The 26545-nt window shown below is 40.5% G+C and overlaps 1 protein-coding gene across 1 annotated transcript in view; it reads left to right on the top strand.

Annotated features, from left to right (window-relative positions):
- Positions 1–26159, top strand: part of SP110 (SP110 nuclear body protein) — a 45770-nt gene extending 19611 nt beyond the window's left edge. Inside the window, 7 exon segments of the mRNA XM_011951977.1 lie at positions 3089–3238; positions 4865–4945; positions 16478–16627; positions 18961–19029; positions 24375–24473; positions 24952–25094; positions 25910–26159. Coding sequence (XP_011807367.1) covers positions 3089–3238; positions 4865–4945; positions 16478–16627; positions 18961–19029; positions 24375–24473; positions 24952–25094; positions 25910–25969 — 752 coding nt within the window. The 3' untranslated portion in view covers positions 25970–26159.
- Positions 26160–26545: the final 386 nt, after the last annotated feature.

Genomic DNA, 26545 nt, shown 5'->3' with positions numbered 1-26545 from the left:
CAAGATAATTTAAAGTAGTGATGCAGGATGGAAGAAAATAATGGATAGGGTTACAATAGTGACTTGCAGTTTGGGGTGGGAGTCACTTTGGATTGGATAGTCCAGGCAGAGGGACTCAAAAGTGCAAAGAACCTGAGGCAGAGAGGAATGACCAGTGTGTTGGCAATGATGAAGAAAGAAGGTGGTAGAAAGTGAAAAAGTAGACAAGAATCAGATTATGTAGGGTTTCACAGGCCCTTGGGAGCCTTTTGTAGTTTATTTAACTTGAAATGAGGAACCTAATCTACCCAGGCGCCAAGCAAAAACCTTAGTCATCCATGACTGACTGAACTGTATTAGCATATTGACAAGGTCTATTGGTTCACCCTCTTCTTTTCTACATTAAAATCTGATTAGTTTATTTCCATGCTTAAATCTTGTCCATGGTCTCCTATTGCCCTTAGGGTAGTGTTCACTTAATGTGATTGTTAAAGCTCTCTCCAGTCTAACCCATGCCTTACCCTCCAACTATTAATATATCTCTTTCCACTCAAAACTCCAGTCAACCACTCTGAACTTTCATTTCCTCCCATTTCATTTCTCTCCCCTTTGATGCTTGGCATGTGCTATTCTTTTTGGATGCTATATTCTGAACCTATGCTACTCTCCATAAGTGTTTAGTTATCTCCTTTTCATCAGCGGTGTTGGCTTATGTCTATCTTAGGAATGCATACTCTGACCCCTAAATTAGCCAAGCTGATCCCACAGTTTCTACAGCACCCAGCACTGGCTCTTTTGGAAGATTCCAAATACTCTATTGTAATTACTTATGTAATGTGTCTCTTCTAGGCTAGATGGTAATGTCCTGGCACAAATGAGCTATTATTTTTTAAATGAAAAACAAATGAAAGAAACCATATTTTCTGTAACCCAAAATTTGAGTAATGATCTGACAAAGGATAGTTTATGAATTTATTATTGTGTTATGAAAAGGGGTCATAGACACTATGGGCACCATGTGGTGTAGACACAAACTAAAGGTTATTGGAGGGAAATTTCCAATACAATTCTCCAAATTCTTATTATCCCACATTTAGGGCAGATATAGGTAGTCTGCACACCCCATGGCCAACAGACCAGTACTGAGATGCCCACTGCCACAATGCTCTACACATTATAGGATTAGGGAGATAGGGAATGTCTATGCAACCATACAATTATGAACATTCCCTGGTCAGAGAAGTGACTTTGTTAGAGAGGGGCAACCTCTGGAGTCGGGGGATGGTGTCAGATGGTCAGTTCTGTTGAGGTAACTCTGACCTTTTGACACCTCTCTGCCAAGCTACCGAAGGGATGCCAGTCTCTTCCAGATTTGCCTTTCTTCATATGGTATTTAAATGAATTTTTTCAGGTTTTTTAAAGGAACCATTTTATTTTAAATGTGACAGATGATGTGCTTTAAATTTTCTTTTTTCCAATTTTCCAATATTTTATTGGGGTAAAATACATATGACATAAAATTGATCATCTCAACCATTTTTAGGTGCATAGTTCAATGGTATTAAAACACATTCGCAATGTTGTGCAACCATCACCACCATCCATCTCCAGGACTCTTTTATCTTGTAAAATTAAAACCCTTTACCCATTAAACAACTCTCCATTCCTCCCTGCCCGCAGCCCAACAGAGATATTTTTAAGAGTCATATTATTTTACATTTAACTAATCAGCTTTATTTTTTTAAAAATAAAACACATAAAAAGATGTTTCAAAATTCTAAGTGAAAAAAATACATAGTAGTGCTGAAAATATACATACAATACTCTTGTATTTTCTGTAAGTGTTCTCATCTCTGAAACACTCCTTTAGTTATGCAGAGAAAAAACCTAAACTTGACAATGAAAGGCAAGTTTTAGGCTCTATCAGGCTGCCCCACCCCTTCTGGATAAATTTTCAGTAATTTCTGTGTTTGAACTTCCCGCCAGCCCTGCGTCCCATGGGGCTTCCGCTTCCGCCTTGTCTTAAGGGTTCACCCATGCCTTTTCCTCCGGAAGTGGCCTACAGATATCACGGTCCTTGCATGTGGGAGGCGTGGCTGCACAGTCTGTGTCCTTTCTAATCTGCAGAGAAACGTTCTTGTTCAACAGGACAGTGGTCATCCTGTAGAATCAGCTTCTAAAGTCAGCAGCCAGTGAAAATTGTGTTCTCTTTCCACAATGAAGCAAACTCACCTCTGCATCCTCTGGCATTGCACCTCCTCTGGGTCTCAGCCTCACCTTCCATCTCTCCCTCATGGTAGCCGCCTTCTTGGCAGGGTCCTTGCCTCTCAGGTTTTTTAATACCTTGCACTTTGCCCACTGAAGGCACCTAGAAACTTTTGGAAATCTCCTGTACCATACACGGGCCCTGGGGAACCTGGAGAGGTGCTTTGTAAGACACTTCCTCTCCACCTAGACCAGACCGTGTGGCCACCTTGTGGTGCGGTCAACACAAACGAAAATCAGGAAATAAGCTCTAGGATTTCCGGAGATTTATCTAGTTGATTGCAACAGGTCATACCAGGAGTGAAAGCAGATGGTAATTTGGGGAGACAGAGAAAGGTACATGTAAGAAAAAGGATATAAGCCGGGCGTGGTGGCTCATGCCTGTAATCCCAGCACTTTGGGAGGCCAAGGTGGGCAAATCATGAGCTCAGGAGATCAAGACCATCCTGGCTAACACGGTGAAACCCCATCTCTACTCAAAACACAAAAAATTAGCTGAGCGTGGTGGTGGGCACCTGTAGTCCCAGCTACTTGGGAGGCTGAGGCAGGAGAATGTCGTGAACCTGGGAGGCTGAGCATGCTGTGAGCCAAGATCGCGCCACTGCACTCCAGTCTGGGCGACGGTGTGAGACTCTGTCTCAAAAAAAAAAAAAAAAAAAAAAGAAGAAGAAGAAGAAAAAGGATATAATTATGGAGAAATAGCAGGAGAAAAGTGAAGTACAGGAGTACAGAGATCTGAAAGGGTGGGAGTTGGGAGCATGAGAAAGGAAGTCACTGATTGGGACAGTAGGAGGCTCACTGAAGACCCCAATTTAAACTACTAACAAGTCATTATTTGGTCCAGATGCAGCCTCACCTAGACATGGAATCCAAAAGAAGCTCAAAGTGGTGGATCAGATTCCTCAAAAGAAAGATGACTCAACTTGGAACTCCACGATAGTGACAAGGGTCCAAAAGGCGAGAAATGAATGTGCCCGAAACTCCAGATCAGAGGGTAAGACTGATGATGGAATCTGCCATTTGAATGGCTCAATGTGGGAGGGTCTGTCCTGAAGCAGGTACAGGGTTAAGTAGATATGTAAAGTCAATAGAAAAAGGAAAAAGTACAGACAATGAGGATAGGATATGACAAGAGAGACTAAGAAAGCAAGCATCTCTTGCATCTGAAAAGTTTTTGTGGCAGAAACAGACGTGTTCACAGGGACAGCTGTGGCCTGGGGCAGCAGCTCTCAAAGTTTTTTGGTCTCAGGACTCCCTTATGCTCTCAAAAATTATTGAGGACCCTAAAGAGCTTCTGTTCATGTTGTTTGTATCTATCTATGTGTACCTTATTAGAAATTAAAACTAATAATTTTAAAATATTAATTAATGTAAAAGTAACAATAACAAACCGATTGCCTGTTAAGGTAAATAATGTTATTTTATGAAAAATAAATATATTTTCTAAAACAAAAAAAAAATTAGTGAAAAGAGTGACATCATTTTATGTTTGTGCAAATATCTTTGATTGTGAGTGAGCTTTATAAAAAGACAGCTGGATTCCTGTAACTGTTTCTGCACTCATTTGTAATATGTTGCCTTGATTGAAGGATAGAAAGAAAATCTGGTCTCACACAGATATCTAGTTTAAAAGGGTGAAGTAATTTAACAGTCTTTTGCGATATCTGTGGATATTCATCTTTAATACTACACCAACACTCAACAAGTGATAGTTTCTTAAGCATTAGTTGTAATGTAAAATTTGAAACCATATCAATTAACTTCATACTGTTACAATAAAATGTATTAATCCATCTTGCATTTTGAATGGACCTTCTACTAATGCAAGATTTCATAATAGTACAGCCGTTTGGAAAATGTACCTTTGGAATTATACAATGAGCTTGTAACTCAATCACACAAGTGTTTTCCTGAGGCCACTGTGGTACTTCAGGATGCAGTAGAAATGCTTTATATGTGCTCTTCAGGTTTTCACATAGAATATTAAGATGTAAGATATGTACTCAAGGGTAGAAATTTAATAAAATTAATCATTTTTACTGGCTTACCACGAACATTCTCAAGTGAATCTTGCTTTTATTTTTATTTTTATTTTTATTTTGGTACAGTGAGCAGGTGGCAGTGAAGGATGCAGTGATTCCTGCTGAGCTTTGGAGACACTGCTTTGATGTGTCCTAAGGCACCAGCAGTTTCATCCGCCATTGCTCTTGCTCAATCTGTACAAAGGTTGAAATAGTGAAAAAGGCGGATAACATCTTATTATGAAAACAACTCTGACCTTGCAAATTTTCTGAAAAGGTTTGAGGGACCCTTTAGGGGCTCACAGACCTTACTTTGAGAGACTCTGGCCAAAGGGTTCAGATGGCTCTACCCCATTGTGGATGTCTTCATTGGTGGAGTAACCACTGCTAACCAACTGTGGTCTGCCCCTCCCCTGAGTGGCAGACAGGCACAGTGTCATGAGCGGCACCAAATCTCTTGGTAGATGCATTCTTAAGAGGGTAAGACCTGGAGCCTCCAGGACACTCAACTTCAAAGTGTGCAAGGGCCTTCCTGGGTGTCTGGGAGATTCTCCATGGAGCTTCTCAAGGGGCATTTACTAAGATCTTTTGTTTTCCAGAGATTACTGATGACACTTCAAAAATGAATGAAGGAAAGAGGTCCCAGAAGACACCTAGCACACCATCAAGGGTCACACAAGGTAAAACTTGGAGATCACTAGTCTCAGAGTACAGTCACCAGGAATCTAAATTCAGAGTTGTTTTACACTAAGGCAATATTTCTTAACTTTTTTTTTTCATTATCACTGTGCTAGAGAGCCCTTCTGGATTTTTTTTCTTAATCAAGACCCTTCCCATGATATTTTACTACTACAAATGTATGTCCTTTATATTGTGTCCATATGTATGTGTGTATATCTGCACTTTATAAGATTTCTCAACACTCAAGAATGAGTTTTTCCGCTCTTGGCATCAGTATCACCATTACTGAGAATGACTGTCCTAAGTATATTCATGGTACTGTACTGAAAGTACAGCTTGATCCAATCCCTGGATCAAGCTTTTTCCTAGAATTCCAATCTCCGTATTTCTCATGTGGCCTTTCTGGGAAAATTGAGAAGCGAAAAACTCATTACAAACATACATATAACACTATGACTGGGCTTGTATAACTGGTGGAGTTGTGGGCACATGCTGGTAAAATTGTGCCTGTTAATTAATCCCTCACCATCACTACCATTATTCACATTTCTGAAGTAAGTTGATACCACTATCCTTAGAGAGGAGAAAACAGCTGGATATTCTTCTGTTCGCTGGTGATGTGGTCATTGTCACAAAAATCACAGAACTCTCATATGACAAATGTGATTTTCAAACAAGTATCTAATTATTGTCAGGAAAATTGATTAAATTTTAACACCTTAAAATCTAAATGATCATTTTTAACAGTTTCTCCTATTGCACTGGCTTATATAGTAGTATTTCAACTTTTCTCATAGATAATTTTATTTTATTCTCACAACCACCCTTGGAGAAGATTGAATGACTTATTCCAATTTAACAGATGAGGAAATAGAGACATAGAAAGGATTAATGGGTTTTTTCAAGATCCCCTGGGTAAGGGCTGGCTGCCACAGGATTAACATCCTGGTCCCCAGGAACTCTTTTCAGGAGCCATCATTCTCCATAGAAAGGAAGGGGCAGAAAGAATACTGTCAAACCTTTGTCAATTCACTATAGCCCAATAGAAAACTGCTTATTCAAAAATTACTTTCTCATTACTTCCAAGATCCTATGGATAACAGAAATAAACTGTCTTTGGGAAAATCTCCCAGGACAGAGCATAAGCATAAAGAAGAAACTATTTGGTCTCTGTGGTGTGGACTGATGTTACCTTACTGTTATTATGCCATTCTAGGCCATAAAAGACATCCAAGCCAGAAAAGGCCTTATGCTTTTTAAAATCATGATTTAACTTTTTTTCAACATAGAAAAGTTCCTGGACTTTTCTAAAAGCAGTGTGCTGTAACCATTAGGATTATGGTGCTGGCTCAGCACAGTGGCTCATGCCTGTAATCCCAGCACCTTGGGAGGCTGAGGCAGGAGGATCACTTGAGGCCAGGAGTTCAAGACCAGCCTGGCCAACACGGTGAAACCCCGTCTCTACTAAAAATACAAAAATTAGCCTGGGGGTGCATACCTGTTATGCCAGCTACTCAGGAGGCTGAGGTGTGAGAATCACTTGAACCCAGCAAGCAGAGATGGGAGTGAGCTGAGATTATGCCCCTGCACCCCAGCCTGCATAACAGAACAAGATTCTGTCCCCCCAAAAAATTTTTAATGACATATTTTAAATGTTAGTTCTCTAGTGTATTTCTGATCCATCTTCATTCAATCCCCAAATTCAATTTCCAGGTAAAATGGAGTACTTTTTTCACATAGGTCTCATGGTTTTCTTGCATTCTCAAAGTGATGGGAAAACAGGAAAAAAATTACTTAAAGAAGTATTGACATTACAGGTTTATAGATCAATATTTGTAGCCATAAAAGATGTGGGACTTTTTTCTTTTTTAGAAGAAAGGAGAAAAGAATATGGTCAGTCAAGTTCAAAAAGAAAACAGAAAAAAAAACTCCCAAGAGGTAAGCAAGAAAAGTGAAGTGGTTACTCCTTTGGTGTTTATCAAGGCCTTCACCTGACCAGCTGGCATGACCTCCTCTCCAGCCACATGGCCACTCAGTTGTGCCTGGAACACAGCCAGCCCCAAACTTGTCCCCTAGGCCACCTCATCAGTAGACTCCCCCACAAAGGAAGAGAGAACCTAACACCAACTTGGTTTATACCTAGCCTTCTTTTCTCTTATCATAGGGAGGGAATGGGGTTGAGGTGGACAGGAGACATCAGACAATTTTGAGATTAGGATTGTTTCCTGTCTAGGGTCAGAGCCCAGAAGAATAAGCACAAGAAACCTAAATCCCCAAGCAAGATTCAGACTTTCAGTTCCAAACTGGGATTAGATTTGGAGTCATAGAGTGTTCAGAACTACCTCAGCCAACCCATGCTTGCTTGCATGTCTACATGCATGTTTCTATTCCAGTGCACAAACTGCATCACTTGCAGAATAAGAAACAAAAAAGCTTCATTTTTCTGGTTACTCTGCTTCATCCCACTTTTCTTTTTCTCTACTGTATTCTCTCCCTCTTCCCTTTCTCTGTTCCTTACTTTTTCCCTTCTTATTTTTTAAAATTTATTTTGTAAATGTTTTTTAGAGACCAGGTCTTGCTATGTTGCCCAGGCTGGTCTTGAAATCCTGGCCTCAAGTGATCCTCTTGCCCTAACCTCCCAAAATTCTGGGATACAGGTGTGAGCCACTGCACCTGACCCCTTTTTCTTTGTTCCTTTGCTCAAAATTATTTACAAAGGGCCTGAGATATGCTAGTCAGTGGGGATTCTCTTGGATTCTGTGCCTTTATGGGAGCCAGCCTGGGAAGGGATCTTGTCCCAGCTGCCAAACATGAATTAGGACATGAGGCTCGCTGCTTTGGAAATCCCTCTAATTTTTCTGCTTGTTCCCAGCATCCCTCAATCTTGGGGTCTGGCCTGGAAGGAAAGTCATATCTGCCTGCTTGGCCTTCTCCTCCCTGGCCTCTTCTTCCTAGTTCCCCACTCCACTGCCTCCCTAGGCTGGAGGAAACATACTCTCTGTCATTTTCTGAGTATTTACTACCAATGACTTATAGGAAAACTTGACATTCAGACCTCCAAAGTTTTCTTTTGATAGGTACGGGTAATTTTTGGAATTTACAAATTCCTCTTTGCTCCCCACAAATACTGTGCTTCAGGATTTTGTCTAAGCTTGCCAAAATGGCCTCAACTGAGCATGGCTTCTCAGTTCTAGCCAGCATCTTCCCTCCACCTGAAACCTATTGATGTAATAGTCAGGGAAATCTTTACTATTTGCAAGAATGAAAAATATATACTTCCTCAGCAGAAACCTTACAAGCTAGAAGGGATTGGAGTCTTATCTTTAGTCTCCTTAAACAGAATAAATAACTCTCAGCCAAGAATTTTGTATCTGGCAAAAGTAAGTTTTATGAATGAAGGAGAAATAAAGTCATGTTTAGACAAACAAATGCTGAGAGAATTTGTCACTACCAGACCAGCTTTATAAGAAATGCCAAAAGGAGTTCTAAATCTTGAAACAAAAGATTGATATGCACCAAAATACAAACTCTTGAAAGCATAAAATTCACAAGGTCTATAAATAACACAATGAAGAAAACAGAGTGTGTAGGTAACAATTAACATGATGACTGAAACAGTACCTCACATCTTGATATTAATGTTCAACATAAATGGGCCTAAATGCTCCACTTAAAAGATACAGATTGGCAGAATGGATACAAAATCACAAACCAAGTATCTGCTATCTTCAAGAGACTCACTTAACACATAAGGACCCATATAAATTCAAGATATAAGGGTGAAAAAAGATATTCCATGCAAATGGAAACCAAAGCAAACAGGTTTGGTTTTGATAAAACAGATAAAACTTTTTCCTTAGATAAAACAGATAAAACTTTTCTTAGATAAAACAGCAGCAACAGTAAAAAAGAGAAACAAAAAACAAAGGTCATTATATAATGATAAAAGGATCAATCCAACAGGAAGATATTACAATCCTAAATTTATATGTAGCTAACACTCGAGTTCCCAGATTCATGACATTTACCACTAGACCTAAGAAAAGAGATAGACAACAACACAATAATAGTGGGGAACTTCAATATTCCACTGTCAGCACCAGAGAGATCATTGAGACAGAAAATCAACAAAGAAACAATAGATGTAAACTACACTCTAGAACAAATAGACCTAATAAATATTTACAGAAGATTACATTCTTCTCATCAGCACATGGAACATTCTCCAAGACAAACCATATGATAGGCCACAAAACAAGTCTCAGTAAATTTTTATAAATTGAAATTATAGTTTGATGGAAATAACATTGAATCTATAAATTACTTTGGGCAGTATGGCCATTTTCAAGATATTGATTCTTCTTATCCATGAAGATGGAATGTTTTTCCATTTGTTTGTGTCCTCTCTTATTTCCTTGAGCCAGTGGTTTGTAGTTCTTCTTGAAGAGGTCCTTCACATCCTCTGTTAGCTATATTCCTAGCTATTTTATTATATTTGTGGTAATTGTTAATGGGAGTTCATCATGATTTGGCTCTCTGCCTTTTGTTGGTGTAAAGTAATGCTTGTGATTCTTACACTTTTATTTTTGTATCCTGAGACTTTGCTGAAGTTACTTATCAGTTCAAGAAGTTTTTGGGCTGAGATGATGGGGTTTTCTAAATATATAATCATGTCATCTGCAAACAGAGACAACTTGACTTTCTCTCTTCCTGTTTGAATACTCTTCATATCTTTCTCTTGCCTGATTACCCTGGTCAGAACTTCTAATACTACGTTGAATAGGAGTGGTGAGAGAGGGCATCCTTGTCTTGTACTGGTTTTCAAAGGGAATGCTTCCAGCTCTTACCCATTTAATATGATATGGCTATGAGTTTGTCATAAATAGCTCTTATTATTTTGAAATATGTTCCATCAATACCTAGTTTATTGAGGGTTTTTAACATGAAGGGATGTTGAATTTTATCAAAGGTCTTTTCTGCATCTATCAAGATAATTATGTGGTGTATATCTTTGGTTCTCTTTGTTTACATTTATTGATTTGCATATGTTGAAGCAGTCTTGCATCCCAGAGATGAAACTGACTTGATCAAGGTGGATAAATTTTTTGATGTGCTGCTGGATTCAGCTTGCCGGTATTTTATTGAGGACTTTTGTATTGATGTTCATCAGGGATATTGCCCTGAAATTTTCTTTTTTTGTCTCTTCCCAGTTTTGGTATCAGAATGATGCTGGATTCATAAAATGAGTTAAGGAGGAGTCCCTCCTTTCAATTGTTTGTAATAGTTTCAGAAGGAATGGTACCAGCTCCTCTTTGTATTTCTGGTAGAATTTTTTTTTTTTTTTGCTTGCATGCCTGAATGCATGTGTCTACTCCAGGGTACAAACTGTGTTAGTTACAGAATAAGAAACAAAAAAATTCAGCTGTGAATCTTTCTGGTCCTGGGCTTTTTTTGGTTGGTAGGCTATTAAGTACTGCCTCAATTTCAGAGCTGTTATTGGTCTATTCAGGGATTCAACTTCTTCCTGGTCTAGTCATAGTAGGGTGTATGAGTCCAGAAATGTATCCATTTCTTCTAGATTTTCTAGTTTATTTGTGTAGAGGTGTTTATAGTATTCTCTGATGGTAGTTTGTATTTCTGTGGGACCAGTGATTATATCCCTTTTATCATTCTTATTGTGTCTATTTGATTCTTCTCTCTCTTCTTCTTTATTAATCTGGCTAATGGTCTATTTTGTTAATTTTTTCAAAAAACCAGCTCCTGGATTCATTGATTTTTTGAGAGGAGTTTTTCATGTCTCTCTCTCCTTCAGTTCTTCCCTGATCTTAGCTATTTCTTGCTTTCTGCTGACTTTTGGATTAGTTTGCTCTTGCCTCTCTACCTCTTTTTTTTTTGTAATGGAGTTTCACTCTTGTTGTCCAGGCTGGAGTGCAATGGCGCAATCTCGGCTCACTGCAACCTCCACCTCCTGGGTTCAAGAGAGTCTCCTACCTCAGCCTCCTGAGTAGCTGAGATTACAGGCATGCGCCACCACACCCAGCTAATTTTGTATTTTTAGTAGAGATGGGGTTTCTCCATATTGGTCAGGTGGGTCTCGAACTCCCGACCTCAGGTGATCCACCTGCCTTGGCCTCCCAAAGTGCTGGGATTACAGGCATAAGCCACCACATCCAGCCTCTAGTTCTTTTCATTGTGATGTTAGGGTGTCAATTTGAGATCTTTCTAGCTTTCTGACATGGGCATTTAGTACTATAAGTTTCCCTCTTAACACTGCTTTAGCTGTGTCCCAGAGATTCTGGAATGTTGTCTCTACATTCATCACAGAATTAGAAAAAACTGTTTTAAATTCAATATGGAATCAAAGAAGATTCCATATAGCCAAGACAATCCTAAGGAAAAAGAACAAAGCTGGAGGCATCACACTACCTGACCCTAAACTATATGACAAGGCTACAGTAACCAAAACAGCATGGTACTAGTACCAAAGCAGACATTTAGACCAATGGAGCAGAACAGAGACCTCAGAAATAACACCACACATCTACAACCATCTGATCTTCGACAAACCTGACAAAAACAAGCAATGGCAAAAGGATTCCCCATTTAATAATTAATGCCAGGAAAACAGGCTAGCCATATTCAGAAAATTGAAACTGGACCCCTTCCTCACACCTTATACAAAAATTAACTCAAGATGAATTAAAGATGTAAATGTAAAACCCAAAACCATAAAAATCCTAGAAGAAAACCAAGGCAATACCATTCAAGACATAGGTGTGGGCAAAGTCTTCATGACAAAAACACCAAAAACAGTTGCAAGAAAAGCCAAAATTGACAAATGGGATCTGATTAAACTAAAGAACTTCTGCACAGCAAAAGAAACCAGCATTAGAGTGAATAGGCAACCTACAGAATGGGAGAAAAATTTTGCAATTCACCCATCTGACAAAGGTTTAATATCCAGAATTTACAAGGAACTTAAACCTATTTACAAGAAAAAAAAAACAACCCCATCAAAAAGTAGGCAAAGGATATGAACAGACACTTCTCAAAAGAAGACATTTACATGGCCAACAAACATATGGAAAAAAACCTCAACATCACTGATCATCAGAGAAATGCAAATCAAAACCACAATGAGATACTATCTCATGCCAGTCAGAATGGCAATTATTAAGAGATCAGGAAACAACAGATACTGTTGAGGCCGTGGAGAAATAAGAATGCTTTTACACTGTTGGTGGGAATGTGAATTTGTTCAATCATTGTGGAAGACAGTATAGTAATTCCTCAAGGATCTGGAACCAGATATACCATTTGACCCAGCAATCTCATTACTGGGTATATACCCAAAGGAATATAAATTATTCTATTATAAAGACACAGGAGCATGTGCGTTTATTGCAGCAGTATTTATAATAGCAAAGGCATGGAACCAACTGAAATGCCCATCAATGATAGACTGGGTAAAGAAAATGTGGTACATATACACCATAGAATACTATGCAGCCATGAAAAGTAATGAGATCATGTCCTTTGCAGGTACATGGGTGAAGCTGGAAGCCATCATCCTTAGCAAACTAACACAGGAACACAAAACCAAATACCACATGTTCTCACTCATAAGTGGGAGTTGATCATTGAGACCAAATGGACACAGAGAGGGGAACAACACACACCAGGGTCTGTTAGGGGGTGAGGGGTGAGGGGAGGGAACTTAGTGGGGGTCAATAAGTGCAGCAAACCACCATGACACATGTATACTTATGTAACAAACCTGCACATTCTGCACATGTATCCCGTTTTTGAGGATTGTTTTTGGAAGAAAAATACTGAAATTATATCAAGTATCTCCTCAGACCACAGTGAAATAAAACTAGAAATCAACTCCAAAAGGAACTTTCAAAACCATACAAATAAATGGAAATTAAATAACCTGCTCCTGAATGATTTATTGGTTAACACTGAAATTAAGATGGAAATTTAAAAATTATTTGAAATGAATGGTAACAGTGACATAAATTAACAAAACCTCTAGGATACAGCAAAAGCACTGCTTTTAAGAGGAAAGTTTATAGCACTAAATGCCTACATCAAAAATTCTGAAAGATCACAAACTGACAACCTAATGTCACGTCTCAAGGAACTAGAGAAACCCAAAGCTAGCAGAAAAAAAGAAAGATGAGAGCAGAACCAAATAAAGTTGACACAAAAACTTAAAAAAATCAATGAAACAAAAAGCTGGTTCTTTGAAATGATAAATAAAATGGATAGAACATTGGCTAGAATAACCAAAAAAAGAAGAGAGAAGTTTCATATAAACTCAAACTAGAAATGAACCTGGAGACATTATGACTGACATCAGAGAAATACAAAAGATCATTCAAGACTACTGCGAACACCTCTATGCACAAACCTAGAAAGATCTAAAGGAAATGAATAAATTCCTGGAAACATACATCCCTCCTAGATTAAATCGGGAATAAATAGAAACCATGAACAACCAATAAGAAGCAGTGAGGTTGAATTAGTAATTTTTAAAGTGCCAACAGCAACAACAAAAAGCCCAGAGCCAGATGCACTCACAGCTGAATTCTACCAGACATTTAGAGAAGAATTGGTGCCAATACTACTGAAACTATTCCAAAAGGTTAGGAGGGAATCCCCTAACTCATTCTGTGAAGCCAGTGTCACCCTGATATCAAAACCAGGAAAGGACATGATAAAGAAACAACAGACCAGTATCCCTGATGAACGTAGTTGCAAAAATCCTCAACAAAATACTAGCTAACTGAATCCTGCAGCCCATCAAAAATATAATACACAATGATCAAGTGGATTTAATCCCAGGGATTTAGGGATGGTTTAACACATGCAAGTCAATAAATGTGGTACATCACAAAAACAGGATTTAGAACCATAGATCATTTCAATAGATGCAGAAAAAACATTTGATAAAATCCAGCATCCCTTTAGATAAAGATCCTCAACAAACTAGGCATAGAAGGGGCTTACCTCAAAATTATAAAAGCCATATATGGCAAACCCACAGTCAATGTGATACTAAATGAGAAAAAGCCTAAAGCATTCCCCCTGAGAACTGGAACAAGACAAGGATGCCCACTTTCATCACTTCTATTCAACATAGTACTAGAAGTCCTAGCCAGAACAATTGGGCAAGAGAAAGAAAGAAATGACATCCAAATTGGAAAAGAAGTCAAAGTATCGCTGTTCATTAATGATATGATCATATACCTAGAAAACTCTAAAGACTCCTTCAGAAGACTCCTAGATTTGATAAATGAATTTAGTAAAGTCTCAGGTTACTAAATCAAATATACACAAATTAGCAACGCTATACACCAACAGGGACCAAGCTGAGAATCAAATAAAGAACTCAATCCCTTTTACAACAACTTCAACAAAATAAAATAAAATACCTAGGAATATACTTATCCAAAAAGATGAAAGATCTCTACAGGGAGAACTTCAAAACACTGCTGAGAGAAATCATAGATGACACAAACATATAGAAACATATCCCATGCTCATGGATTGGAAGAATCAATATGAAAATGATCATACTGCCCAAGGCAATCTACAGATTGAATGCAATTCTTATCAAAATGCCAACATCATCTTTCACAGAATTAGAAAAAATAATTTTAAAATTCATATGGAACCAAAAAGAGCCTGCATAGCCAAAACAATCCTAAGCAAAAAGAACAAATCAGGAGGCATCACATTACCAGATTTAAAATTATACTACAAGGATATAGTTACCAAAACAGCATGATACTGTTATAAAAGTGATACATAGACCAATGAAATAGAATAGAGAACTCAGAAATAAAGCCAAATACAACCAACTGATCTTTGACAAAGCATACGAAAACATAAATTGGGGAAATGACACCCTATTTAATAAATGGTGCTGGGAAAACTGGCTAGCCACATGTAGAAGAATGAAACTGGATCCCTATTTCTCACCTGACACAAAAATCAACTCAAGATGGATCAAAAATTTAAACCTAAGACCTGAAACCAGAAAAATTCTGTAAGAAAACCTACGAAAAACTCTTCTGGACATTGACCTAAGCAAAGAATTCATGACTGAGACCCCAAAAGCAAATGCAACAGAAACAAAAATAAATAAATGGGACTTAAATTAAACTGAAAAACTTCTTTGTAGGAAAGGAAATAATCATCAGAGTAAACAGACACACAGAATGGGAGAAAATATTTGCAAATTATGCATCCAACAAACTCAAGAAATCTACAAGAATCTACTCAAGAATCTACAAGAAACTCAAACATTACAGGAAAAAAAAAATCCCATCAAAAAGTGGGCAAAGGACATTAATAGACATATTTCAAAAGAAGATATGCAAATGGCCAAAAAACGTCCGAAAAAATGCTCAACATCACTAATCATCAGGGAAATGCAGATTAAAACCGCAACGAGATACCACCTTACTCCTGCAAGAATGACCATTATTAAAAAGACAAGAAAAAAAAAATAGATGTTGACAAGGATGTGGTGAAAAGGGAATGTTTATACACTGCTGGTGGGAGTGCAAATTAGTACAACCTCTATGGAAAACAGTATGGAGATTTCTTAAAGAACTAAAAGTAGAACTACCATTCAGTCTAGCAACCCCACTACTAGGTATCAACCCAAAGGAAAATAAATCATGATATCAAGAAGACATCTGCACACATGTTTATTGCTACATAATTCACAATTGTAAAGATACAGAACCAACCTGAGTGCCCATTGACCAATGAATATGTAAAGAATATATAGTATATATACACCATGGTGTACTACTCAGCCATAAAAAAGAATGAAATAATGTCTTTGGCAGCAACTTAAATGGAGCTGGAGGCCATTATTCTAAGTGAGGAAATGGAATAGAAAACCAAATACTGTATGTTCTCACTTATAGGTGGAAGCTAAGATATTAGTACTCAAAGGCATACAGAGTGATATAATGGATTATGGAAACTCAGAAGTGGGAGGGAGGAAGAGCAATAAAAAACCATGTATTGGGTACAATGTACACTACTCAGATGAAGAGTGCACTGAAGTCTCAGACTTCAGCGTTATATAATTCATCCATGTAACCGAAAACCACTTGTACCCCAAAAGCTATTGAAATAAAAACAAAAGAAAAATACATTTAATATTTTCAAAAATTTAATGCCTATTAAACATTCATTCAGCAATGGAGTATAAGGTGTGGGCCGGGTATGTGTCCTAGGTCCTAGGAACTCAGCAGTGAGAAAGACAGACACAAATCCTTACAGTAGTGGAGCTTGCATTCTAATTGATACACCTATAATTCCTAAACAAAATGAGGACTTGAAAAAGAGAAACAGAAGGAAGTATTGTGAGACTGGGGGAGAAGAAAGATACACACAAGAAAAGAGAGAAATGTAGAGAAATTGCAAGATAACTCCTGAAAGGGTAGGGGCTGGGAACATGAGAAGGGAGCTCACTAAACTATTTACAAGTCTGTTTGGTCCAGTGGCAACCTCACCTGGGCGTGGCATCAAAGAGAAGCTCCAAGTGGTGGATAAGGTGACTGGAAGGATAGATGACTCAATCTGGAACTCAAAGGTCATGACAAGCATCCAAAAGGCAAGAACTGAATGCGCCCAAAAGTCCAGATCGAAAGGTAAGACTAATGATGAAATCTGCTATTTGAATAGCTCAATGTATGAGGGTCTCTTGGAGCATGCAGGGTCAGATAGATATGTAAAGTCGATAGTAGAAGGAGGGAGATGTACAGACAAGAGGGACATGAAGACAGAGCATGGATCTGCTGATGTGACAGTGGTTGTTGGAAGAACTGTTCTCGGGGTGCTGTTCACCTTGGGTTTGCCACGTGGATTTACATGACCACTCCCCAGTGTCTGCTGTTTTCATTTCTATTATTAGAGTCACCACTGCTCTCTTGAGTTTGGGAGACTCCTTTCTGGTTCTGGCCAACCCAGTCTTGGAAGTGGCACCAATCCTCAAAGTGGACGCATTTGCAAGATTATTTTTTAATGTTTCATTTCTAGAAGTGAAGTTGCTTGGTCAAGTCTTCATTTTTATATTAGGACATATTTGTTGTCAAATTGCCTAAATTATCTGTTTATACTCCCTTTAACATCATACAGACACCTTTTCCCTCCACTTTCACCAACACTAGAGATAACAAGTTGTGTCTATAATGACTGCCAAAGGTGGAGAGTGATATTCCACTGGTGTTTCCCTTTGAATTTCTTTGCACTAGGCAGGTGATCGAACATGCTGTGGTAGGTTGTATTACAGTTCTCCAGGGTTCCAGTGCCCCACCTCCTCAGAAGTCCACAGCCCTGCCCTATGGACCCAGGAATGCCCATGTGATAACTTAGCCAAAGAAATGTGGACCCAAGTTAGAGAGCCACTTTCAGGCCAAGGCTTTAAAAGCCCCTTTGTCTCCTATCTCTCTGCCCAAGACCAGGAATGTTCTAAGACAGAGGCTGCTCTGTCTGCAGGAGCCATGTGTGTCAGTGATGTAGGGCTGAGCCTCATCTAATTTATGATGAACAAACAGCATGAGAGAGAAGTAAACCTTTGTCATTGTAAACCAGAGCTTGGCAATTTTTTTCCAAAAAGGACCAGAAGATGCACCTACTCAACTCCGCCTTTGTAGCGTGACAGCAGCCAGAGGCAAATACATAGACAAATGGGTGTGGCTGTATTCCAATAAAACTTTATTTACATAAACAGGCAGTAGGCCAATTAGGCCCTTAGACCATAGTTTGTTGACACCTGTGGAGCATCGTGAATTACCACAGCATTACCTAGCCTACCTTTACCAATTTACCTGTTTTTTAAATAAATTTGACATTGGAAATTTTTCTTTTGAGGGTCATCTGTTTGAATTTGCCCATTTTTCTATAGGACTAGCCATTTTTTTGTTTAATCAGTTAGGGAGATTAACCCTTTGTTATAATTATTGCAGTTTTTCTAATTTTGTTTCTGTCTTTGAACTTAAGAAGCTTTTGGTTGTGGAGCCATCTGCTTAGGTAGATAGACACATCAGTTTACCTTTAGCAGTATGGTTTATGCCAGAGTTTCTCAATCTTGGTATTATTGACATTTTGGACTGAATAATTCTTTGCTTCGGAGGCTGTCCTGTGTGTCATCGGATGTTTAGCAACATCTCTGGCCTCTACGCGTTAGATGCCAGTAGCACCTGCTTCCCAGTCCTGACAAACAAAAAGATTTCCAAACATTGCCAGATATCCCTGAGAGCAAAATCAGCCAGTGTTAACCACTGCTTTATGCCCATTACTTCCTCCTTAAAAAGCCCTTCCTATGTGATATTTATAAGGCCATACAGTAGCCCCCCTTTATAAGCAGTTTTTTGTTCCGTGATTTCAGTTACCTGGAGTCAACTGCAGTTTGAAAATCTTAAATGGAAAGTTCCAGAAATAAACAATTTGTAAGTTAAAAATCATGTGCTGTTCTGAATAGCATGACGGTCTTGCACCATCCTGCTGTATCCCACTTGGGGATGTGAATCATCTCTTGATCCAGTGTGTCTTGCTGTATACGCAGCACACCCATCAATCACTTAGTAGCTGTCTTGGTTATCAGATTGAAGAATCATAGTATCTGCAGGGGTGTCCACTGCCCATGGTTTCAGGCATCCACTAGAGGGCTTGAAACTTATGCCCTGTGGATAAGGGGGGACTCCTGTACATCCCTTTATTCTAGTATTTGTAGTAAATGTATTGATATATATTAATTAGTGGAAATTTGGCTTCTGTAGTATTTTTAGTTTTTCTGTCTTTTAACATGAGCTTGCTGTATTTCCTGAGTCAATGCTGCAAGGAAGTCCTTTCACAAGGACTCATATGTAACTTGTCTCTCCAAACTGGTAGAAAAACAGGAAAAAATACTTTAAGATTGTTAACATATGAGTCTTATAAAGCTACGTTTGTAGCTATAAGTGATTATTAATTCTGTTTTTAGAAAAGAAAAAGGAAAAAGATATCTGTTCAAGTTCAAAAAGGAAATTTCAGAAAAATATTCACTGAAGAAGTAAGCAAGCAAGCCACAGCGCCTCCCACTTGGGTTCCCCAGAGCCCTGGCCTCTGCTGCAGGCTCCACCCGCTGTCTCCTTCTCTCTCGCTTCTTCCACCATCCTTGTCCTTCTCCTCCGAAGTTGTTCTCCACCCTCATGGGTACCAGCTGAATTGGGTGCATCAGGAGTGCTGCCAGCCTACCCCACCCACTTGTGCATGGTGGCTATTTCCATACTTGGAAGGATTCTTTAACACAGAGCTGTACAAAGACCCAAAAATGATTAAGGATGATCACTAAACCTTTAAGTCAAGTTCTAAAATAAACTTCTATGTCTTCCATTCTAGGAATTAAAGGAAACCCTTATTCAAGCACAGCCTGACAGTGTTCTCGTTCCTTTTCCCGTGTTGGTTGGGACCCTGGGCTTGCTTCAGCCTCTCTTTCCCTCGGGCCTCTCTGCATCTCTGTCCTCTCCCTCCCGCTCCTCTTCTTGCATTTATTTTTCTTCTGCTTTTGTACCTCACTTCTTCAGCGTCATTTCTTGTCACCCTCTCTTCCTTTTTTAGTCTCCAGCCACATTGGCCCTTTTTATTCATTATCGAAGTATAGTAGGTGCTACCCAAGGTGGGAACCCCAGACTGGTGTCATCTACAAGCATGTTGGTTGCAGTTCTATGAGAATAAGGAGCTTGTAAACTAACTGTGACGCTAAGCACACTGTTTTCATAGCTAGACTCCTCAGTGGCGACAGCAGTGCATTGATTCTGATCAAGCCCCTGTCCCATCGTAGGTTGGAGCATTGAGTAGCACTGATGGATGTGCTTGCAGAAAGTGCATGTATCCTAAGAGTACAGCTTGATGGATGCACACACACAGAAAAAGCACCCGCATACCCAGCATGCAACTCAAGACACAGGATGTCACCAACACCCATAAACCACCCCTACCCATGTCTCTAGGGTCACACCAGCCTGATTCCTCACAGCATAGCTCATCAGATACTGAATGCTGCCACCTCGTTCCTGCTCAGTGCCGCCTCACATGGGCCTCCCCACTCACCCCCCCCAACCCCCAAAGCTAATCCCCTTATCCTCCTCCCTTTCCTTGCTATACACCCTCAGACCTCACCTTTTCTTTAAAAAAATTTATTTTAATTTCTGGGATACATGTGCGGGATGTGCAGGTTTGTTACATAGGTAAATGTGTGCCATGGTGGTTTGCTGCACCTATCAACCCATCCCATAGGTATTAAGCCCAACATGCATTAGCTGTTTATCCTGGTGCTCTCCCTCCTGCTCCCCTGACAGGTCCCAGTGTGTGCTGTTCCCCTCCCTGTGTCCGTGTGTTCTCATTGTTTAACTCCCACTTACAAGTGAGAACATGCGGTGTTTAGTTTTCTGTTCCTGCATTAGTTTGCTGAGGATAATGGCTGCAAGCTCTAATCATGCCCCTGAAAAGAACATGACCTTGTTCCTTTTTATGGCTGCATAATATTCCGTGGTGTATATGTACCACATATTCTTTACCCAGTCTATAATTGATGGATATTTAGGTTGAACCCATGTCTTTGCTATTGTGAATAGTGCTGCAGTGAACATACACATGCATGTATCTTTATAATAGAATGATTTCTATTCCTTTGGGTATATACCCAGTAATGGGATTGCTTGCTGAGTCAAATGGTATTTCTGGTTCTAGGTCTTTGAGGAATTGCTACGAGGTCTTTCACAATGGTTGAACTAATTTACATTATCACCAACAGTATAAAAGTGTTCCTATTTCTTCACAGCTTTGCCAGCATCTGTTGTTTCTTAACTTTTTAATAATCGCCATTCTGACTGGCATGAGATGGTATCTCATTGTGGTTTTGATTTGCAGTTCTCTAATGCTCAGTGATGTGGAGCTTTTTTTCATATGTTTATCAGCTGCATAAATGTCTTCTTTTGAGAAGTGTCTGTTCATGTCCTTTGCCCACTTTTTAAAGGTGTTGTTTTTTTTTTTCTTGTAAATTTGTTTAGGTTCCTTGTAAATTCTGGATATTAGACCTTTGCCCTCAGACCTCACCTTAAATGTCACTTCCACAGGGAAGCATTCTCTCTCCCAGCAGGTGGGGGTGGGTCTCCCTGACATGCCCTTGTGGAGACCTGCATTTTGTCTTCATGGCACTTAGCTGTGATGAATGATCTGTGCACAGCCTGTTCACTGTGCGAAAGTCACGTGAGGTCAGTAAGCGGATGGGTCTTGCCCGTTGCTGTATGTCCAGCTCCCCATGCCTCACACAGCTGGTCCTTCTTCATCAAGTTATGAATACCAGTATCTGGGCCCATCTGATGCATGTGTGTGAGTTAGAAAAAGGTGCCCCTACCTCAATTCACTACCTCATCTGTCACAGCCAATTCTTGAAACCAAACCCTTTTCTGCCGTCTTCTGGAAGATTGTTGTACTAAGCAGATAAACTGATTCTGTTTCTAATATGAATCAGAGCACCTCTTAAAGATGGAGTCCTTGCTCAGGGCACAACCCATCAACTTTATGCAGAGGTCCTGATGAACATATAAATGTGTACATTACTTCACAGTTGGCAAAGCACTCTGATCTACATTTTGCCATTTAATTCCCATAATAAGTAAGTGTTATCAGCCCATTTTACAGATTCAATTAAAGGGTAAAAGACTTGAATGAGCTAAAATCAACCTGTGTGTTCCAATTTCCAGCCCTTTTTCCTTTACACTAAAAATGTACGTGAACCCACATTCCACCTTGTCTCAAACACTGATGGAGGCAGGAGCCCCGGCAAACGTTGACAGTTGTCCCTCAGCATCAGTTTCTTCTCCCTTCTGCCCTATCCATAACTTCTCATTAAACACAGAGTATCTGTGCTGTTGTTGCTTGTGTGATGTGGAGTCTCGTGGCATTTCTGATGATGTGGAAAGAGCGCTAGATACTGGGTCTGGCATGTTTCAATTCCAATGCCAGCTCCACCTCATGTAATGTGGTGACCACCGGCAATTCTCTCTCCACATCTGAGCCCAAGTCCCTCATCTATAAAATGGGGACAGTCGTTGCCTTCTCGTTCTTACACATTGGTGTGAGGATAGATGACACAGTGCATCTGCTGCTCTTACTATTTCCTTGACTATCACTTTTCCCCTTACCACCCCATCTCCACCCCCCACCATCCCCTTCCCACACCCCTCATGTATACATCATAGAGCTCCCAAATCATTCCCCAGGACTGTGGTCTCTCCATGCATAATTTCCACCTTGTGCTTCTTCCCCACGTTCTGTAGGAATTCCCAGAGTTGATCTTCTGGATTATGAATTCGTTTTTTACCATGCCGCTATTCCTCGTCTGGATTCAGTTTTTCTTCTTAATTTTCTCCACCTTGCTTTTCCTTTCTCTGAGCTCTCTCTTCTCTAATTGCTTGCGTTTCACAGCAGGTTCCTCGTTGTTTGCTCATGCTTCCTAATGGGGACCTAAATCCACGGCTGCTGCAGCTCCCTTTACAAAGGAACCAGCTGATGTTAGAGAGCCCCAAGCATCCCCCACAGGGTTCCTGGGGCTGCAGGGTTTCATCCTTCAAGGCCTGGCTGCTGAGATGAGTAGGTGAGACTGAGCCAAACTCAGCACTATTGGGAACAAGCCAGAAAGCTGCCCTGAGGCATAGGACAGTTGGCTTTGGAAGTCCTTGGGTCTAAAGGCCCCACTTCACTTGATGACTTGCCTCCACTGGGTAAGGAAGGGACTGATGCTTGTCCCCATGACTCTGCACATCAGCTTGCTCCCCGTGGCCCCCAAACCCATCCCCTGCTCCCTCATCAGCTTGTGAATGTGTTTGGGACATTTGTGTTCCCTAAAGCTATATTCACCACAGGGAATTAGAGAAGACATTTCTGTGGAGACAGAGAACTGTAGAAGGTCCCCATAGCTGTGCTAATCTCCCTCAAGGTTTGCAATAGTGGTCCAGAGTCACCTGGAGCTCCGCCTTTCACTCACATTAGGAACCTGTGGCAGCAAGTTTCCCACTCAAATTTGATAACAGTAATTCACACTTAGGTAATCCTTCTAGTAAGTGGCAGAGCCAGGATTATAAGCTCCTCCCACCCCCACCCCTCCCCACCCCCTAGTCTGGCTCCCAAGGACACGCTCTCATCTGCTGTGCTGTATTTACTGAGTAGAGTCTAGAGACAAATGTTGGAGCTGGCCCCTCCATGCAAGAGGGCCGCTGTTGAAACAAAGCTTTTCACACCCTAAGTTCCCACACCCCCCTCCCTTCCACCCCCATGCCTAGCCTTGCTGCCAGCCCCTGCTCCTGTGAGGCCAGGCATCCTGTAGGGTTCTGTCGGGGGGATTACGTCTTCACTTCTCAGCGTCCCTCCTTTCTCAGTCTGACTCTACCTGCCTTGTATCTTTCCAGAGAAATGAATGGCTTCTTCACCACTGATGCTGTTCCTTCCTCTTTCCATCAATGCTCTTGTTTTGCCATTTGTTTTCCTTTAGCTCTTTCAATAACCGTTTGAGGCAAGGGAGAGAGTTGGACCAGATGTTCTCCTAGGCTCATTTTAGGTGTACTATCCTCTGTAACTCAACATAAGACATGGACAGCCCCTTCATTTCTCCCCAGAGAAACAGCCCCTGCTGTCTTTCTTTAATGAATTCACCCAGAGTGAGGTTGGAGGGGAAGGCAGCAGGAATTGCTGAGATTTATTTTAAACCCTCTTGCAACTGCTTCTCCTGAATCTAAACTCCAGATTTCTACCCAGGGATTCTGAGTTGCCAGACTGCTCTGTGAGCAACTGGGAAATTAGTTCAGAACTCTCCAGGGTTTTCTTTTATTCATCAAGGAAGAAGCAGGGAAGCAATAAAATGAAAAGAAACAGCAAATAATTAAGACTGACACCATCCCCTCAGTGCCAGCCACCTCACTCACCCAAGTCTTCATTTGAATCAGGAAATAAGATTATAAATGAAGATTTTTTTTTCCTCTGGCAACATGAATGCAAAGAAATATTTTAGGTAGGCAACTTCCATCAGCACAGAGAGATCAGCAGGATGCTTATAGAATAGAAGACTATTCGGTGGCAGCCAATTCACTTCCAAATTAAGACACATTCACTGAAGAAGCCCTATATGTTCTACTAAAATGTTTTGTTGGCTGTAGTGTTGGTGGCGGTGGTGGTGGTTTGTTGCAGGCTGCTGTGTACACATAGCTTATTTGCCACTCGAGATGAAAGAGTTCCTGCAAACTAACCAGAGAATGTTCCCCAATACCCTGTACATTACTGGAATTCATGGAGGGGACAATTCAAAAGGAAGATGGAATGAAGACTGAATAACATGAAACTGTTCTCTTCTACTTTCAGGAAAACCCAAAAGTGACACTGTGGATTTTCACTGTTCTAAGCTCCCCGTGACCTGTGGTGAGGCGAAAGGGATTTTATATAAGAAGAAAATGAAACATGGTGAGTTCCTTGGTCTTCTGCTCTTTGGAATCCCTAGATGAAGGACTCACTAGAAGGGAGGAAAATACCTGGGTGTATAATTGATCAGGAAATGGACCCTAGGCTGCAGAAGAAGAAACACTTCTTAGGAAGGAATTTCCAGACTCTTCCACATCATGGTATTTTTGGCAACCAGATCACTCCACTCCCCCCTGGAAGTCACCCATGGGCCCTGCTGTACTGACAGCCATGTCCTTGCTGCATGTAGGCACCACATGAATGCAAAATCTGTCCCACCCCCTCACCACTCAGTCAGGCTTTAGGGCTGGCTTCAGTCCAAGAGAGGAGGCCTTCAGACTCCCCTGCTACTGCTTCCACCTCACAGAGGAAGTCTCTCTTGACCGGGAAAGATAGAAGGCCACAATTAGGATGAAGAGGTTTAGGGTGAATTCACAGAGAATGGTGGTAGATCCAAGAATGGGCTTTCTTTTGCTTACAGGATCCTCAGTGAAGTGCATTCAGAATGAGGATGGAACTTGGTTAACACTAAAAGAATTTGAAATGGAAGGAAAAGGAAGAAACACAAAGAACTGGAATCGGAGTATACGTTGCGGAGGAACGACCCTAGGAGAGCTGCTGAAGGTATTATAATGACAAGCGACAGATAGGTAACGGGTTTAAATCCTTGAAGGAGAAGTGGGGTTTTAACAGCGGAAATGTGAAGAGCTCCCGTTAGGATTCAAGAGCATGATTTAAAGGGAGTTAAATGTTCATAGAAAAAAAAAATTGTGGTGTGGGTGACAAAGTTAGGAGCACAGATTGTTCCTGATGGTGGAGAACTTTAAATGCAAGTAAAGGAGTGCAGGAACTTTAAATGCAGGCAGAGGGCTTTGAGGTCAAGAGAGATGAAAGACGCTCAAAAGAAACTAGCTGAACAGATGCCTGCAATCGCTCCTTTGCATCCTCTACCTGACACCTATTCAAGGCCAGCTCATCTGGCCCCCTGCAGCATTTCCAGACTGCCCAGTCCATGGTCCATCTCTCTGCTGCGCGTCCACAGCAGGCTATTCCTGTCCTGAGAACAACTAGTCTCTGTGATCCCAGGACCCAACACAAGGCCCCTCTCAGTAACACTCAAGAAATTATCACTAGGATGAAATCATAAAGATTTTTTCTAGAGAGGAAAAATGGAAGAAGAAAGGAATGGATGGGAAAGAGTAAGAAAGAAGAACTTGGGTCATGGGTTTGAGTGACAGGGGAAAAAGTGATTTTATCACTAAGTGAGGTCCAGAAGAAAAACTGACTGGGGAAGGGAGCTAATTTTTCTTTTTGACGCCTTGGGTTTGAGATCCAGTGTGATGTCTGGGTACAGATATTCATAGGAAGTGGGAAGGCCAGTATCTACAGAAGAAACACTTCCAGAATAACCTCATTCATTGACTCCTTCTGTCTTTCAGAATGGACTTTTGCTGTGTCATCCAAGGATAAATCTCAAGAGACAGTTAAATAGCAAGTGAATTTCTACTACCCTCTCAGTCACCATGTTGCAGACTTTCCCTGTCTGGAGGTTCGCCTTAGAGCTCCTGAGTTTCCCAGCTCTGAGTCACCTCCACATTTGGGCATAGCATCTTCAAAACAGTTAATTTTCATAGTTAATTTGGGATGGGGAAGTAAATGATTCTAAAATAAAAATTAAATGAAAAAGCTCACCATGTCCATGTGTTTTAGAAAAAAGATCTGGATAGTTGGATGGCTATAAACCAAAGCTATCAGAAATAAAACACTCTAAGCCTAGGTAACATAGCAAGACCCCATCCCTAACACATTTTTTTTAATCAGCCAGGAATGGTGGTGTGCACCTGTAGTCCCAGCTAAGGCTGAGGTAGGAGGATTGCTTGAGCCCAGGAGTTCAAGACCAGCCTGAGTGATATAGTGAGACTCTGTATTGCTATATAGAGCGATGTAATCCCAGCACTTGGGGAGACCAAGGTGGGTGGATCCCTTGAGCCCAGGAGTTTGAGACCAGCCTGGGAAACAGGGCAAAACCCCTTCTTTACAAAACATACAAAAATTAGCCAGGCATGGTGGCATGC

The sequence above is a fragment of the Colobus angolensis genome, unplaced genomic scaffold (assembly GCF_000951035.1).
Source record: "Colobus angolensis palliatus isolate OR3802 unplaced genomic scaffold, Cang.pa_1.0 Scaffold33, whole genome shotgun sequence".
Lineage (NCBI taxonomy): Eukaryota > Metazoa > Chordata > Mammalia > Primates > Cercopithecidae > Colobus > Colobus angolensis.
The sequence above is the reverse complement of the archived record's forward strand: the minus strand, read 5'-3'. Positions and strand labels throughout refer to the sequence as shown.